At 42.0% G+C, this 17,499-nt stretch overlaps 1 protein-coding gene across 1 annotated transcript in view; it reads right to left on the reverse strand.

Moving 5' to 3' along the window:
* Positions 1 to 5,519: 5,519 nt before the first annotated feature.
* LOC133543302 (zinc finger and BTB domain-containing protein 7A-like) overlaps positions 5,520 to 17,499 on the reverse strand; it is a 38,642-nt gene continuing 26,662 nt past the window's right edge. The window contains exons 4-5 of the mRNA XM_061887787.1: positions 16,439 to 17,316; positions 5,520 to 12,320 (exon numbers count right to left, since the gene is read on the reverse strand). Of these exons, the coding sequence (XP_061743771.1) occupies positions 11,900 to 12,320; positions 16,439 to 17,316 (1,299 nt within the window). The 3' untranslated portion in view covers positions 5,520 to 11,899. The remainder of the gene's footprint in view (positions 12,321 to 16,438; positions 17,317 to 17,499) is intronic.

The following is a 17,499-nucleotide window of genomic DNA, read 5'->3' on the forward strand; positions in this document are numbered from 1 at the left end:
AGTTCGAGATGCCACCTCAGTAGAAACATTTAAGTCTCACCTTAAAACTCATTTGTATACTCTAGCCTTTAAATAGACTCCCTTTTTAGACCAGTTGATCTGCCGTTTATTTTCTTTTTCTTCTATGTCCCACTCTCCCTTGTGGAGGGGGTCCGGTCCGATCCGGTGGCCATGTACTGCTCGCCTGTGTATCGGCTGGGGACATCTCTGCGCTGCTGATCCGCCTCCGCTTGGGATGGTTTCCTGCTGGCTCCGCTGTGAACGGGACTCTCGCTGCTGTGTTAGATCCGCTTCGGACTGGACTCTCGCGACTGTGTTGGATCCATTATAGATTGAACTTTCACAGTATCATGTTAGACCCGCTCGACATCCATTGCTTTCCTCCTCTCCAAGGTTCTCATAGTCATCATTGTCACCGACGTCCCACTGGGTCATTATTGTCACCGATGTCCCACTGGGTGTGAGTTTTCCTTGCCCTTATGTGGGCCTACCGAGGATGTCGTAGTGGTTTGTGCAGCCCTTTGAGACACTAGTGATTTAGGGCTATATAAGTAAACATTGATTGATTGATTGATTGATATTTCATGTAATTGATTTAAGTGTGTATCAAACTGGTAGCCCTTCGCATTAATCAGCACCCAAGAAGTAGCTCTTGGTTTCAAAAAGGTGGGTGACCCCTGCTGTAATGTGTGATAAGAAGGATCATTATGGGATGCATTAATGATACTTTAAGTCCAAGAAAAAGGACTTCCTGCTTACATTACTGCACCTGCGTGTTGTTTCCGGTCAACACGGCGAGTCCACGCAAGAGAAGATAGTTCACGTGGCCTACTTAAGTGGTCTTAACCGCTATGAGCCTATTAGCGTTATAAAGTGTGTACGTGTGTAAGTGTGTACGTGTCGCCTGCTTACCACGCGTGGGCTGCCCGTGGGGAGGGGGCGGGGTTAATGAGCTGCTCCGTGACCTCTGCCCCGCACCCCGGCCTGAGGGGCAGTCGGAGTGGTCAACAACTCCCGACTTTACGACGCTCGAGTGCGGTGGTCCCACACCAGGGAGACATATAAATGACGAAATGTGGCGTGGGGGGGTGTTGCGTGTCCTTGTTGTCCATGTGCGTGCGTGTTTTTGGCGAGTTGACCCCGTGTCAGAGGAAGAATGGACTGTGCCCGCGCGAATGGAACGTAACAGGGACAACACTGCCACCTGCTGGCTGGAGGGCAGACCAATAGTGAAATAACTGAATATTTGTAAATACTGCGATGAATTGGCGACTTGTCCAGGGTGTACGCCGACTTCCGCCAGAATGCAGCTGAGATAAAAGGGACAAGCGGTAAAAAAAAAAAAAATATGGATGGATATTTGTAAATAACTTGTGTGACTGAAGATTCTACAAAACTGGAATGAAAAAAAAAATATGATGGTATGTAAAAAAAAAGCCAGAAAAATATGACATGGATGATACAACTTTCCTAAGGATACGGATATTGGAGCACTGAGCATTGGCCGATACTGATATTGATCCGATGTGATATCGCCATACTTGTATTGTGTTCATCCAATGACTTCACTCAGGTATGAAGAACACCAACTTTATGACAGATTGTTGATGTTTTGAAGTGGAGTGGACATTTTGTTTTTGGCGACGCCTGGTGGTTACAATAATTCATGACATAGAAGTTAAATGATGGAGACACGTCTGTTACTCTCCGATAGCATTTTGCCAAGGAGACTTTCTGTATGGAAGTAACATGCAATTATTTAATATTCATATTGACAACTGTGGTGTTTTAGAATGTAATAATGTTTAATATAGGTTGTAAATGACTTCACAATAATACTTTTTTGGGTTAACGGACCAATATGAATTTAAAGATCAGGACGATATTTATATTATCTCCTTGTAGTTGTTGGCAGCGTATAGAAATGGTTTACGGAGAGCTCTTTCAAAATAAAAGTCCAATAAAGTTACTTCATGTTTGTCTTTTCTATATTTCAGTTTCTTAAATCGCTGTACTTATTGTACTTTAACAGTAATTAAACAGATACAAAATGTTAAAGTATGTGTATTACATCACTTGTTTTTTTTTTTTTACTTAATGTAGTTTTACAATTATTTATTTTCTTTGTTTAAAATGTAGGTTTTTGCTAGTATCTGGAATACGTTATAAAACATTTTGGAGAGAAAAAACGTATTTGATGTACTTTTACAGTAATTACAAAAATGTAAAAAAAAAGTTGTGGAAAAAATCACACATTTTTGTACTTACTATAGGTTTAAAAGTATGTATATTTTTTGTTTAAAGTTTAGGGTTTGCAAGTATGTGGAATACGTTATACACATTTTTTTTTTAAATGTACTTTTACAATAATTTAAAATGGGTAAAAAATGTTGTGGAAAACAGTTTTTTTAATTTAATTTGTTCAATTTAGGCTTTTGTGGAATACATCATACACACATGGTCTAACTTAATTACTGTACTTTTAAAATTAAAAAACCCTGCGATGAGGTGGCGACTTGTTCAGGGTGTACCCCGCCTTCCGCCCGATTGTAGCTGAGATAGGCGCCAGCGCCCCCCGCGACCCCAAAAGGGAATAAGCGGTAGAAATGAATGAATGAATGAAATTCATTTAAAAAAGTTTAGGTTTTTGCAAGTACGTGGATTACATCATACACATTTTTACTTACTGTACTTCTACAATATATATATATATTTTATGTTTACGTTTATGTAATTACATGGAATACATCATACACACATTCTAGTTTACTAACCTACTGTACTTTGCATCTATTTATGACAACATCTTGTATATTTTGAATGAGGAAAAGAAACCCCGCTGCTAAACACACTCAGACCACCAAATCAGGTGCACCTGTGACTTCCGATACAAGCGAATCTCATTTTTTGGGGCCATTTTGAAATGTATGAACTCAAATAAAAGCGACAGAACCTTTTGCAACCATTGTTTTTTTAATAGAAATATTTGTATATTCTTTGAACCAGACAACCAGATGCCAGACATTTTTGGATATATTCAAAAAGAAAAAAAAAAAAAGAAAAAAAAGGACAACATGGAATTACATGATTTTGACTGTGTGTATGGATGTAGTGGTCTTTTGTGTGTGTGTGGGTGTATATATGTATAAACATACATATATGTATACATACATACACACACACACACACACACACACACATATATATATATATATATATATATATATATATATATATATATACTTTTTCTTGATCTTTATCACCAAAAAAGTGCAAATTCTCCCAAAAAGACAACTGCTTGTGGAGCTAACAATTTTGTAAAAACACAAAAGTCACATTGGGCAAAGAAACTTTTGCTTCACGTTGTCAGTTATTATTGATATCCAATAAATTAGCGAGACAATTTGGTCACATGATTACAGCTACAAGTGCATCAGTTGGGTGCCCGAGGTGACTCTGTGTGTTAGTTTAACATCCCAGTTTGAGTGTTGGGAAATATTGTGACACTTTTAAGCCCCTCAGAAGACGCTCACAATAACCCCAAATAGTCTCTCCCAGGTTAAACCATTAACTCAAGTCAAAAATCTCTAAACTGAAAAACAAGATTAATTTTCTCCCAACAACCACCATTAGTCTATGCAAAATATGGCATCCATCTTTCGGAGACGTGAGGCAGTTTTTTGGGGTGTTTTTTTTTTTTTTTTTTGCACCACATTCCTGCAACTATTCAAGTTTCATTTCTCAAAAGGGGAATTTAGGAGACAAAGCGACAAGAAAAGTAAAAAAAAAAAAAAGCGCACAAACATACACAGGTGAGGATGGCCTTTTTTTCCCACAAAGTGCTAATTTTTACAATCGCAGAAGCTGAGAAGTCAAAGGTCGTCTGCGGAGTATGAACGGGCCGATCACAGTATGAAGATATGGAATGTGTCCCGCGATGGTTGATGGGAAATGTACCAAATCATGTAAGACGTATCAACAAAGTGCCTATGGCTCCTTCACCCAAGTGTGTGTGTGATCGCTAGCAAGGAAAGTCATTGAGAGGAAGGCATGATCACAAAGAAAGCAAGCTAATGCATAGCAGTGTATTTATATATATCTTTCCACCTGAGAAGTTCTTGCAAATGAGGCAAAAAAGGAGACGTGCGACATGAAGGAACCGCGCGTGGGCTACCCCGTCCCTGAAAAGCGCCTCAAAACAGCCTCCTCGCACCCGTATTGGAACATTTGGAAGGAAAACCATCAAGTGCAAATATACTCAGGACTTGGGGGATGGCTACTTTTGTAAGAAACTGAGGATGGTCTTAGGGGGTGCCCTCCCTTTAAATAGGACCTGGAGGTGCCCCCCCCCCACGTTATGATTAGAGCAGTGGTTCTTAACCTGGGTTCGATCGAACCTTAGGGGTTCGGTGAGTCGGTCTCAGGGGTTCGGCGGAGGTCAAAACACACCCGACTCATCGTATGAATACAAACTTCTCCCTATCTGTGTATTCCGGATAGGCCAACAGCTGATTTGCAGGTGTGTAATTTGTTGTGTTTATGCACTGTGTTGGTTTTTTTGTCTGAACAAATGTTCATGCACCGTTCATTTTGTGCTCCAGTAAAAAAAACATGGTAACACTTTAGTATGAGGAACATATTCACCATTAGTCAGGTGCTTTTTAACATGCAAATTACTACTACAATGGCTCTTGACTAGTCATTAAGTTCTTATTAATGCCTTATTCGGCATGGTCTTGTTATAACCCTAACCCTCTAACCCTGACCCTAACCCTAACCAAATAACTCTAAATGAAGTCTTTATTACTATGTTCCCTTAGTGTCCAAATAACTCTAAATTAAGTCTTTGTTACTTAGATTATGTTCCCCATACTAAAGTGTTACCAAAAACATATAACTTTAGTCTTGAATTTGAAAAATATATATATGTATATATATGTCTTGATTGGATTATCCAGAGAATAGTGCTCGATACCGTGGTAGAGCGCAATATGTATGTGTGGAAAAAATCACAAGACTACTTCACCTCTACAGAACTGTTTCATGAGGGGTTCCCTCAATCATCAGGAGATTTTTTTTTTTTTTCAGCTATTCAGAGCTATTCATGAAACAGTTCTGTAGAGGTGAAGTAGTCTTGTGATTTTTCCCACACCTACAAAAATGTATATATATAAGTAGGTGTGGGAAAAATCACAAGACTACTTTATCTCTACAGAACTGTTTCATGAGGGGTTCCCTCAATCATCAGGAGATTTTTTTTTTCAGCTATTCAGAGCTATTCATGAAACAGTTCTGTAGAGGTGAAGTAGTCTTGTGATTTTTCCCACACCTACAAAAATGTATATATATGTAGGTGTGGGAAAAATCACAAGACTACCTTATCTCTACAGAACTGTTTCATGAGGGGTTCCCTCAATCATCAGGAGATTTAATAGTTAAGTTTAAGAGTCAAAAATCTCATGATGATTGAGGGAACCCCTCATGATAGAGTTCTGTAGGGAGGAAGTAGTCTTGTGATTTTTGCAACACATACATATTGTGCTCTACCACGGTATCGAGCACTATTCTCTGGATAATCCAATCAAGACATATTTGTATATATATATATATATTTATATATATTTTTCACTAAAGAAGTGTTCGGTAAATGCGCATATGAAACTGGTGGAGTTCGGTACCTCCAACAAGGTTAAGAACCACTGGATTAGAGCAAGGGTCTCAAACTGCACTGACCCATATTTTGTGGCCGTCTATTTAACATGATAGTTGAGTAATTGCAGCCTGATATTTGACAACACAACACACACATTGGTCAATACAAGGAACAACTTGCTTTAAGCAAGCGGAATGTTTACTGACCACCTCTCGGTGAACCCTTTCAAAATATACCGTTTTTACATTCAATTTGACATTTCTGCCGAAAAATTTACAAATTTAGTCACGTGAATCTGAAGGGAATACTCAGGCCCAGCATCACCCATCCAAACTGAGTTTGAGACCCCCGTCCGTCCTCAGGACCTGCACAAGCGCCACAAACGCCCCAGTAATAGTAATCGTCAACCCCTGGCCCAGTGCGCTTGCCGAGCGTCTGCCGCCACAAATCCCCATAACAGTGACCTTGTCTCGCCTTTCTTTGGGATGATTAATCCTTATCGTTGTTGTTGGTCATCTGCTTTTATGGCTTCTCAGATATATTCAGCAGACACGTTTGATAAGAGAACAGAAACAGACGTCAAGGTTCGTTCGGGGGTTGGTGGGGGTGGAAAAAAAAGGGAGTCGTGATAAAGCGGGGGATGCGCAACTCGACAAAGAATGTAAGAATAACAATAATAATAAATTAATTCAAGTAAAGCTTAAGATGTCCGCTGGGTAATGTCGCTAATGAGCCGATCAGCTCGTCGAGTTTGGTCTGGAAACATGGGCAGGAAAAACTAAACAGGGTGTTGGTCTATGGCTGTTCGCATCCAGGTCATGGTGTTCTCAGGACATTCAGTCCCTAAAAACTTAACTGTTCAGGTTGTCTTAGAAGACGCTCTGCCTCTCTTCCGAGCAGGACTTAGACTGGTCAGATCTCTTATTTAGTCTACGAACATGATCAATTGCAACTGGACGATTTAGTTTGTCTTCAAAGACGTTTCACCTCTCACTCGAACAGGACTTAGATTGCTCAGATGTAGTTTTCAACCCAGATCTGACCAATCCAAGTCTATGACCATGATCCATTGGAACTGGACTGTTCAGTTTATCTCTCAACCAAACAGGAGTTAAATTGTTCAGAGCTATCATGAATTGATTAACATGGACCCCGACTTAAACAAGTTGAAAAACTTATTCGGGTGTTACCATTTAGTGGTCAATTGTACGGAATATGTACTGAACTGTGCAATCTACTAATAAAAGTATCAATCAATCAATAGTATTTAGTCTAGATCTGACCATTCAAAGTCTACGAGCATTATCTATTGAAAGACGTTTCGGCTCTCATCCAAGCAGGACTCAGACAGGTCAGATGTAGTTTTTAGTCTAGATCGGACCAATCTAAGTCTACGAGAATTATCTATCGCAACTGGACTGTTAATTTTGTCTTGGAAGGCGTTTCGCCTGCCATCCAAGCAGGACGTAAGATTGGTCAGATGTGGTATTTAGTCTAGATCTGATCAATCCAAGTCAATGAGCATGATCCATTGGAGCTGGACTGTTTTCAATTTCTTTCTCACTCAAACAGAACTTAGATTGCTCAGATCTAGTATTTAGTCTAGATCTGACCAGTCCAAGTCTACGAGCATTACCTATCGAAATACATTTCTCCTCTCATCCATGCAGGACTTAGACTGGTGAGATGTAGTTTTTAGTCTGGATCTGACCAATCCAAGTCTATGAGCATGATGCGTTGGAACAGGCCTGTTCAGTTTGTCTCTCACTCGAACATGACTTAGATTGCTCATAGATCTGACCAATCCAAGCCTATGAGCATGATGTGTTGGAACAGGACTGTTCAGTTTGTCTCTCACTCGATTGCTCAGATTTAGTATTTAGTCTAGACGTGACCAATCTAAGTCTATGAACATGAATTGAGGAAGCCTGCTCGGATCAGAGGAATTGGGTCTTCAGAGACAAACTGAACAGTCCAGTTGCGGTAGGTGGAATGCCCTGAGAAAACAGGGTGCTGTGTGGTAAAAGCACAGGTTTGGTCAAACTGGGCCCATCTGTTAGGAGTAAGCTGCAGATCCAAATTGCACATAAGCACACACAGTCACAGCCTGATGGAATGAATAAATTGGGTTTATCAGCTGAACTGAACATAAATAAATAAATCATGTCTTGGTTTGATATCTTTGTACACGCCACGACCTTCACAGCCACCCAAATATTTCGAATGTTTGTCGTCAGACGCCTTGCTACATTCTTACGTCTCCAATGGTGGATACTTGGAAACCTCTACAAAACAAAACACACATTGATTGCTACCCTAACATGTCTTGTGTCCTTTGGTATTAATTAGTTCATGTTGATTGATAACTATTTCTACGGGGGAAGGGGTGGCTGACCCGAGTCGACATGAAAAAAACAACCCAAAAGCAGGATGAAAACATTTAAAATTAGTGCAAATGTTTGCGCCACGGTCAGCTAAAAGCACCACTTCCAGTGCTATCAGGCTTTAAATCACAGACACCCACCCAGGCACCGGTTTCCGGAGACCCGCGCCCAAAACATCACCCCCTTTTTGCGGCGCATGCACTCATCACTCACACAGACGTGTTCAAGCAAAGTCAAAAAATACTTCACAACATGTGAATAATCTATTTCGCACAAGAAACAGCAAAAAACAAACAAACGGAGGAGGTCCAGTTTGGACTACTTAAAACTGGCCAATGAGGGGACAGGTACACATCAGGGTGCTTTCAATCTTGGCTTTCTGGTCTCAGCTAAAGTCAAGTTGGTTTCGGTTTCTTTCCAAACTGATGAACATTACATAGTGGAAACTGTTTTTAGTAAGTACAGTTGTACCTCAATTCACAAGCTTAACGGAGTTCTTAACCTAAAACACTTGTATCTGCAATCAACAGCGCTTCTACTTCTCAGTACCGTCCATCACACTCACTTTCTTCGTTCTGTTGGTTGTAAAACAGTCATGTCGATCTCTAGCTACAAGCTACAAGCTGTTGGTAAGACCGGGTTTTGACTACAGGAATGCTTATATCTCGAATTATTGCGTTGAACTTGAAGCAGAACCATTAACCCAAAGACAGCTCTTACCTCAAAAGACTCGAGTTGAGGTACCACTGTATACGGCCAATTTTGGAACAATGCACTTTTTAGGGGAAATTTTGAGCAAATTAAAACGTGCTGCCATCAGCCAAAGTGCTAAAACACACAGATGCTACCTGTATTGTTTGTTTAGGGTCACACCTAATTACCAGTTTGAGTGACCGTTTCTTTTCCGTTCAAGGTTTTTCAACGACAATTGAGTTTGTTTCGCAACTTGTTGATGTGGTTCGAATTCAATGATTAGGGAGTAGAATTGACTACAGTTCTCCGGACCAAAGAGTGCCAGTATAAGAGCACAAAGACCATAGGAGGAATATGCAGGTTCAAATGCACAGGTTTAGATGACTCACAGGTTGTTTAGGGTCCATACTACTCAAGACGGTACAGACATCAGCTCACATTGCTCTGAACAGTGCAATTATCAACCTTGTCTTTATACGACAACCATGGGCGCCAACAAAAATAAATAAAAAGCACACTCTCGAGGCCCGGAACAGCCGCCGATAACGACAAGCGAGGGTAAACCAGGATTCATGCAAACGTGCGCCAAGAGAGCTGTGAAGTAAACAAGCGACTGTCCGACGAGGTGTTTTACAACGATTGGGCCCGTTATCACCGCCAACTTAGCAGCGATGTTTGTTTAGCTTGTCCCGAGATCCTCGAAAGTCTAACGGAACACGAAACACACTTTTTCTGCCCCCTCTCTACCGTTAAGACACATATACAGCTCACCAACGGCTGACTTCAAGTGCAATCAGTTACATTAATTCATCTCGTATAATAAGGTCACAAAACTAAGCCCCTCTTTCAGAGCGCTCAAAGTCCAGATTTTGTATGTTTGGCAGCTTTGTCGTTAAATCAAAAAAAAAAAAAAAAAGGAGTCTTAAATTTACCACAGAGGGATGATCTCATTTGCAACTATATGTATATATATATATATTTTTTTTCTTTACTTAAAAGTACCCGTTTTGTTGACAAAGTGCCCTCACGTGGAGTAACAAAGTGCATTCTGAACCTGCCTTGTTTCAGAGAAGGTGCAATTAAGGACAGGAGAAGTGGAGGGGGGGCTGGAGCCTATCACAGCTGCACGTGGGCGGAAGGCAGTGGAGGGAAAATGGAGTGCACGACTTGGCTACAACCAGCAGAGGCGCTGTCGATTGATTGAAGGAGCTACGCCAACACTCTGGTGCCCAGCCTCTCCCCAATACAAAAAAAAAAAAAGTGTTACAAAAGCCTATCCCCGGTCGAGAAGTAGGTGGAAATTAAACTTGTGCATGCTGGTGTCTTGGGCTGAGTGTGTTTGGAGAGAAGTACATTGAGGCTGGCAGCTCAAGGTGCATGTTTGAACAGGCCGGGGCTGACTCACACACTGATGATGTGGCCAGAGGGACCCTGTGGCTGCCACGCGCACACACACACTCACGCACGCCGACACGCGCGCATGCACATTAAACTGCCGCCTCTCCGAGCGTCCTACCCACGATAACACCATACTCTATTATAATCATATCCCTAAAGGGCATTAAAGGACCACAGAGAGGGAGAGGCCTGCTCTGATTCCCCCTCCCCTGCTCTCCCCTCCCGCTCCTCCTGCATGGAAACATGGCTGAGCTGGGGGAGATTATTTTTTGGGAATGCAACAGACATGGCAAGATCCCTTCTCCATTTGTCCCCCTTCCCCATGAATCAGCTGCCGATGCGCTCCTATTTGTCCTCCAGACTGGGGACGGTGCTCATCGCACAGGTGGACCCCACGGCTAAAAGAAGTCAAAGCAAACTTTTTTATATATATATATATATATATATATATATATATATATATATATATATATATATATATATATATATATATATATATATATATATTATCTCCCTCTTTTTTGTTGGGTGTCTTTAGTAAAGCTGTGCAAACATAGAAAAACAAGGTGCTAATCTTTTCTCTTCATCACGCTCATTTCTCTCATTTGGGCTTCATGTCGTTTACCTAAACCTGCGCCTTGTCACACAAGGACACACTGCAAAAAGTGAAGCACATTCATTCATCCATTCCCACTCCTCATCCTACCAGGGTAGAAACTGTCAACGGTTTGTTTTTGTTTTTTCATAAAAAAACAAACAGGTGACTCTGTCTTGTCTCTCAACAAACATTCATACAGGCCCGTAAATACGACATCAAGCCCGCGAGGAGAAGCCAGAATGTTAAATACACCTTAGCGTCAACAGGGATGTCATATCGCCACATGCTGTATATACACGTATACAATTATAAAGTGTCAAGTACCCAGTCAACTCAAAACAAAAAAAGGGAACAAAAAGCAAAAATTAAGACAAATTTCAACAGGGTGATCTGAAATCGCAGGGCTGTGAGAGCAGTGGGAGCATTTTAAAAACACCATCCCTCCGGCCGCTTGGTCCTGCAACCCTCGAGCCCCCACCAACGTGGATTCGACTCGCCACTATCATTTTTTAGAATGCATTTTCTTTATCGAGTAAGTAACACTTCAATCGAACCCTCGTCTGACTCTTTCTGGAGCATTTGGAGAGCGAGTGAGAAAGAGAAAGCGAGAAATAGAGAGACAGAGAAAGCTGTTGCATCACAAGTGTGGTGAGTTTTCCTTGCATATGCCATATTATGGCAACGTTGTTACTATGGTAACTGTACATCGATAGACCTGCAAAAGAATTTAGGGAAAAAAAAGCTTTTTTCTCTGTGAAAGATTTGTCCTCGCTTCACCCGTACGACAGCCTGCTCAGAGCTCGAAGGCTGTGAGGACAAAAGTAATAAAAAAAAATAAAAATTAAAATCAACTGCATAGTTGCTAAAGAGTGTCTTAGTGTCCTTTATACATTATGCCAATGTATAAAACCCCAATCACTGATAAGAAAGAAATGTCCCAGAAAGTGGACGTCTTGGGAGCGCGATTAGAAGCATTCATTGCGCTTTAAACCGACTCAAGTGCTTGCACATCTACTTTGTTTGCCAAAGTGAAAGGAGAAAAAAATGTTAGGATTAAATTGTTGGAGACACCCTGATTTGGTTTATAGAGGAATAGTTTTTTATGTACGCTTTTTACTCCTCTGTGTGGACAGGTGGAGCAGAGTGACAGCAGTCATTTCTGAAGTTCATGTCTCAGGGTCCGACCCCCCCCGCTACCTCCTGCAGCTGAGGGCTGTGTGCGTGGGCACCCTCCACCTCCAACTTGAGTGCTTCAGAGAGCCGTTCCTTGATGATGTGAGGCTCCAGGCTAGTGTCTGAGCCAGGGCTCAGCAGGCCCATCGGGGCCTCTAGGAGCCCGGGCTCTTGCACCCGAGGCTTTCGGCCCCGGCGAGACGGGATGCCGTTACAACCGTCCTTCTTGAGGTGGCGGTGCAGGTGGTCGGAGCGCACGAAAGTCTTGAAGCAGCTGGAGCACTGGTAGGGCCGTAGGCCTGTGTGAACGCGCATGTGGTTCTTCAGGTCGTAGTTGTGAGCGAAGGCGGCCCCGCATTGCGTACAAAGGTAAGGCTTCTCTCCCGTGTGTTTCCGCATGTGGACCTTGAGCTTGTCCTGCCTGCGAGCAAAGGAAAAAGACATCAAATCAGGCCTACTTGAGCCATGTCCGTCATGCAGAAAATCCACATATTGATTCTAACGCAGTCAGCTAAATACGCTGCAAATTGTTTTATTTTGAGTTAAATTGACGACCGTTTGCTTGCATTCACTGGTCTCTCTTTTCCCCGTGGGGTCAGCCAGGCCGCGTGAAATAAAGCCATAAACTCTACATCTTTATCTGTGTAATTGCAGTCAAGAGCGGAACTGTGGACTGGCAATAAAGCTCAATGTTCAGTTGTTCACTGTGTCACTTGGCTTTCTTTATGAGGACAACTCCACAGTGACTGACAGCAGCTTACGGATTTTCTACCCAGAATCATTTTTAAAAACCTGATGTGCCACAATCATGCATTTATTCCATCAATAATAGACAGAAATTTTTTAAACTAGTAGTCAAACGGAATCAAATGCATTAAAGAAATTTATTTCGAGGACAGTCTTGCGTCATTTGAGCAATTGCGGATCAAATGCAATTTGTTCCAATCCAGTTGGTTTCGCTATTTTCAGGTAAGAAAATGTATTAAAGAAAACATTTCAAAGAATCAGCTCGTATATGAAAAACACCCTCTCTTATTAGAATTACTAAATCTATCGCCTACAAGTAAAAAGCTAATCGCCAAATTTGCCAGCTGCTTCATTATGCCCATTACATCAGCAGACGGTGTTAAAAGAGCATGGGAACAGGAAATAAGAACAAAAATACCGAAAAAGCAACGGGAACGGACACTCTCTCAAATTCACAATTGCTCAATTAACAGCAGACATAGGCTCAGGCAGTTTAAAGTGATTCATTGTTTCTATTACTCCAAAGTCTTATTATACAAATTTTATCCTGATACGTCTCCACTTTGTGATAAATGTAAATCAGCTGAAGGATCACTGTCTCATTCGTTTAGGGAATGTCCAATTATTCAACCATTCTCCCGTACAAAGGCAAAACCCAGTAACTAAATTTTGGTCAAAACTGAGCTGATAATAATTTTGGAGTTCCTAGGTGATATGCTTTACATTAGTGTATGCGATATTGTAATTTGTTCCGTAAGTAAGCTGTTACGCACATCGCAGGACCTAGCAACTACCACATAACCGCGTAGATACAACAGAATAACCTAGTATCTCAAGGGACCAACCGGAGCTTCTTTGTCAGTCGCCTTATTGTCTTTAATGAGACATTTGCACGAATGGGGGCCGACGGTCAACCTGATTATGTGATATTATGGCACGAGGGGATATTTGGAAGATTGGCCCAGGACGTTGCAAGCACCTTCATTAAATGAAGTGAATTGAAGTGAATTATATTTATATAGCGCTTTTCTCAAGTGACTCAAAGCGCTTTACATAGTGACACCCAATATCCAAGTTACATTTAAACCAGTGTGGGTGGCACTGGGAGCAGGTGGGTAAAGTGTCTTGCCCAAGGACACAACGACAGCAACTAGGATGGCACAAGCGGGAATCGAACCTGCAACCCTCAAGTTGGTGACACGGCCACTCTACCAACCGAGCTTTGCATGTACAATGTATTGTTCTTGATTCTTCGCCTTGCATACTCTTTTGGGCATATAACTGTGGAGGTCAAAATAAAAACTGGACGCTGTACACGGCTCTTGCCCAATGTGCAAACGCAGAATGGGGCCCACCCGAGATTGTGATAAAATATCTGGAGAAAGGGCACACGTTCATGAGAGCAGATTCAATCCATGGCTCAATCGGCAAGAAAATGAAAGCTCAAGAAAACATCTATACGTTTGATGACTTTGTAGATCTTTGTAAAACAGCATCAAGATAGATTGGTTTTCCTTTGATTTCTCAAAATCAGCTAGAAGTGAGTTACTAGGTTTTGCCTTTGGACGGGAGCATTTTGGTCCAGCATCTTCTTCTTTTACTCGTATATCAGAGAAAACCTTTCCTTGACAGGGATATCATTTTGTTTGGGTGGTCTTCAGAAACACAAAAACTTCCAGAATATATTACAGCAGTGTTGCTTCTCGGGACGGTTTTGGCCAAAAGACTCATTCTCAAAGAGTGGAAAACCCCATCTGCACCAAAGTTCAGGAAATGGTTAAATTAAGCTGTGAACGTAATGACTCTTGAAAAAATAACATTTATAAACTCTACAAATATGAATAAATGGGAATTTCACTGACATATATTGAATCATATGTTCTAGACATTTTTTTTTTCGGGAAAGGGAGGGGAAGAAAGGATAGGGGAGAGAAAAGAAAGGAAGAAGGGAAGAAAGAGAAAAAAATATATACAAATAAGAATACATATATTTTTTGTAGTTTTATTCCTTTTTTATTACTGTTATTATTTTTGTAGTGTTCCCACACTACCATTGTTTTTTGTGTCACTTTTGATATGGTTTACTTGCTTTTTTGTGTGACTTTTAAAAAAATATATTTGTATCTTTAATTTTTTGCATCTGACCAAGCCACAAAAATTTGACTTTCTTCTTCTTTTTTAAGTGTGAACGGTAGAGAGGTCCCCAGGAGTTGATCTAGTGATCACTTCCTGAGGATCCTTGATGCCGAGGAATATTTATCCATTTTGCTATGGTCTGGATCGTCTGCTGATCCTGAGCCAGGGCAAGATGGATGGATATATACATCATCTGGGTACTTTTTCTAATAATGTCTACACTGTAAACCTTGAGTTGTTAAAGCCCAAATGCACCTCCCTCCTCAAGCGTGCATGTGAGTGTGGACGAGTGGATGTGTGCATGTATGAAGGGTCTGAGTGAGCAAAGTATGATTGTCAAATGTGATTTTAACTGTAAAATTCAATAAAATATATTTTTTTGAAAAACAAAACAAAAAAACTGACATATCAGAAAATTCATTAAAACAATTTAGCTTCCTAGTTTAAGTCCTACAACTCATTTTGGAGATTTTCACTTCTGAGTATATGTAGAGAGAGAGCTGCAAAAGCACACTGCATTTGTTCCCCTAAATTTCTTGGAAGAGTAAATACAAGTTAACCACAATTAAGAAAAAAAATGTTTGCATGCCTTTCTAATACAGTGGTATGAATTTTGTTCAACTTGTATTCCTGAAATATTACTGGTGTAACGGTTACTCCTGTATACTATTATAACATGCATAATTTACACAATAATGCACTGCACTTTGCACGTTGATAAGAATGCCTTCGTCATGCTCCTGCACCTTTACCATGGAGCCCTCAACTACGTAAGAAATAGAAAAGGATTAACTGTCTTGAGCAACAACTTGAATGAACTGTCATATATTACAAATGTTAGATGACCAGATGCAGGAACACACAAAACAATAACACAAACACTTGCTGGAGATTCCCGCTGACATAAGTGAATTATTTTAGGACAGGGCTGATTTTTTTTACCGCGTGCAGTGCACTCGTAACCCTGATCAAACAAGATTAAGATTACAAATACTTCCCACTGCCGGTCGAATTTAACCGAGAGGCCAATTCCAAGTTGTCTTCTCTAATTGCTGTGCCAGCAGGCAAGGTATTTGTGCATCTATTTCCAGGCACAAATTCTCTGATTGATGAATTAAAATCAGGAAATCCAGGAAAATAAGGGGCTTCTAACTATGGAGAAAGTCAACTGACTCGAGACTGGTTGCAGCCGCATAGAGCAGATTTCAGAAGGTAAAGGCAGGACAAAGCGAAAGGGGAGTGGGGGTGTTTAACTACAGTGCTGTGGGCAATAATCAACATAAGCAGAGATCAAAAGTTCAAATGGCTGCACTGAAGCACACAGAGCACAATCCTGTACCCCCCGCCCTCTATTGAACTTTATAGCAGCCCTCTACTCGATAACACCAGCAAGCCTTCTTTTATAGGACCCCTGTGTTAAACAGCCAGGACTTTGCTTTAGACACTGTCAAAATGAAATCCGCTTTTATAACCATATATATTCCAGTGAAATATTCCACATGCTAAGCCATGCAAAAATAAACAGCAGGCTTGATCTTAATGCAAAGCCTAATTCTTCTTCTCTTGACTTGGCGGCACTCCCTACTTGCTGGGTGCTTTGCCCAGAGACTGTTAATACATGTGACATGGGGCCGACGCTTCATTAATTGGGCTTACCTGGTAAAGCGCACTTTGCAGATGGCGCACTCATAGGGTTTCTCTCCCGTGTGTGTTCGGATGTGGCGGGGTAGCTTGCCTGCTCCTTGAATGACCTTGGAGCATATGGGGCACTTCTGAAAGGCCTTAGAGCGCATCTTCCTCTCCCCTCCACCTCCCCCGCTGGTCCTCGGCCCCACTCCCCTTTCCCCTCCGCCAACCCTGTCATGGCCGGCGTTGCCTCGCGATAGCCACAGCGGTGCTGCTCCTTGTGTCACGGCGGCAGAGGGCGTGTCCTCGTAGTGCGCGCTGTTGAAGTAATTGTAGTAAAATTCCATATCAGGGTCATCGCCTTCGCCCGGCTCTTCCCCGGCCGCCCCGCACTCCTTCTGCCTCTCGATGGAGTTCATCATCCTCTGCAGGAGGGCACTGGCTGAGCCTCTGTCCCTTGCCATCAGCTGCCTGGCCCCGTCCTCTGCCTCTGTTGCGTGCCCTGATCGAACCTCAGGGGTGAGGTAGAAGTGCCCATTTTGGGACGGAGGGTAGTAAAATGACGTAAGGTTTATCCCGTTGCCTTGCACCGCCTCCACGTCCTCGTCCTCGTCGTCCTCTTCTTCCTCCTCCTCTTGTTCATGTGTGGGGCGTTGGGCCAAAGCCAGGGCCAGGGGGGAATAGTACTCGCCAGGGCCACCGGGCGCCCCATTGCTGGGGGTCCCCCCGTTGCCATGATTAAAGTGCGGGTGTGTAGGCAGGTCCCTGAGCTCTGGTGTGCTGCAGCTGCTGCTCCAGTGGGCCCCTCTCTGGAAGTACTCCAAAAACTCCCGAGCTCGCACCTGGTTTCCCTGTTCTCTTCCTCCTCTTCCACTCTCCTCATCCCCCTCTCTTTGCTCAATGCCCGCCTGGAGAAGTAGTGAGAGGGAGAAAAAGATTTAGGTTTTAGAGCAGACAGGAATGAAACCGTAACGCGTAAACGCAGAAGTCACCTGCTCCTCTTTTCATGGGGGAAATGCCCTTCCTTCACATTAGGGAAGCAACGATATGAAAATGTGTGTTATAAAAAATTATCATTATTACAGCTGTAT

The sequence above is a fragment of the Nerophis ophidion genome, linkage group LG26, assembly GCF_033978795.1.
Source record: "Nerophis ophidion isolate RoL-2023_Sa linkage group LG26, RoL_Noph_v1.0, whole genome shotgun sequence".
Lineage (NCBI taxonomy): Eukaryota > Metazoa > Chordata > Actinopteri > Syngnathiformes > Syngnathidae > Nerophis > Nerophis ophidion.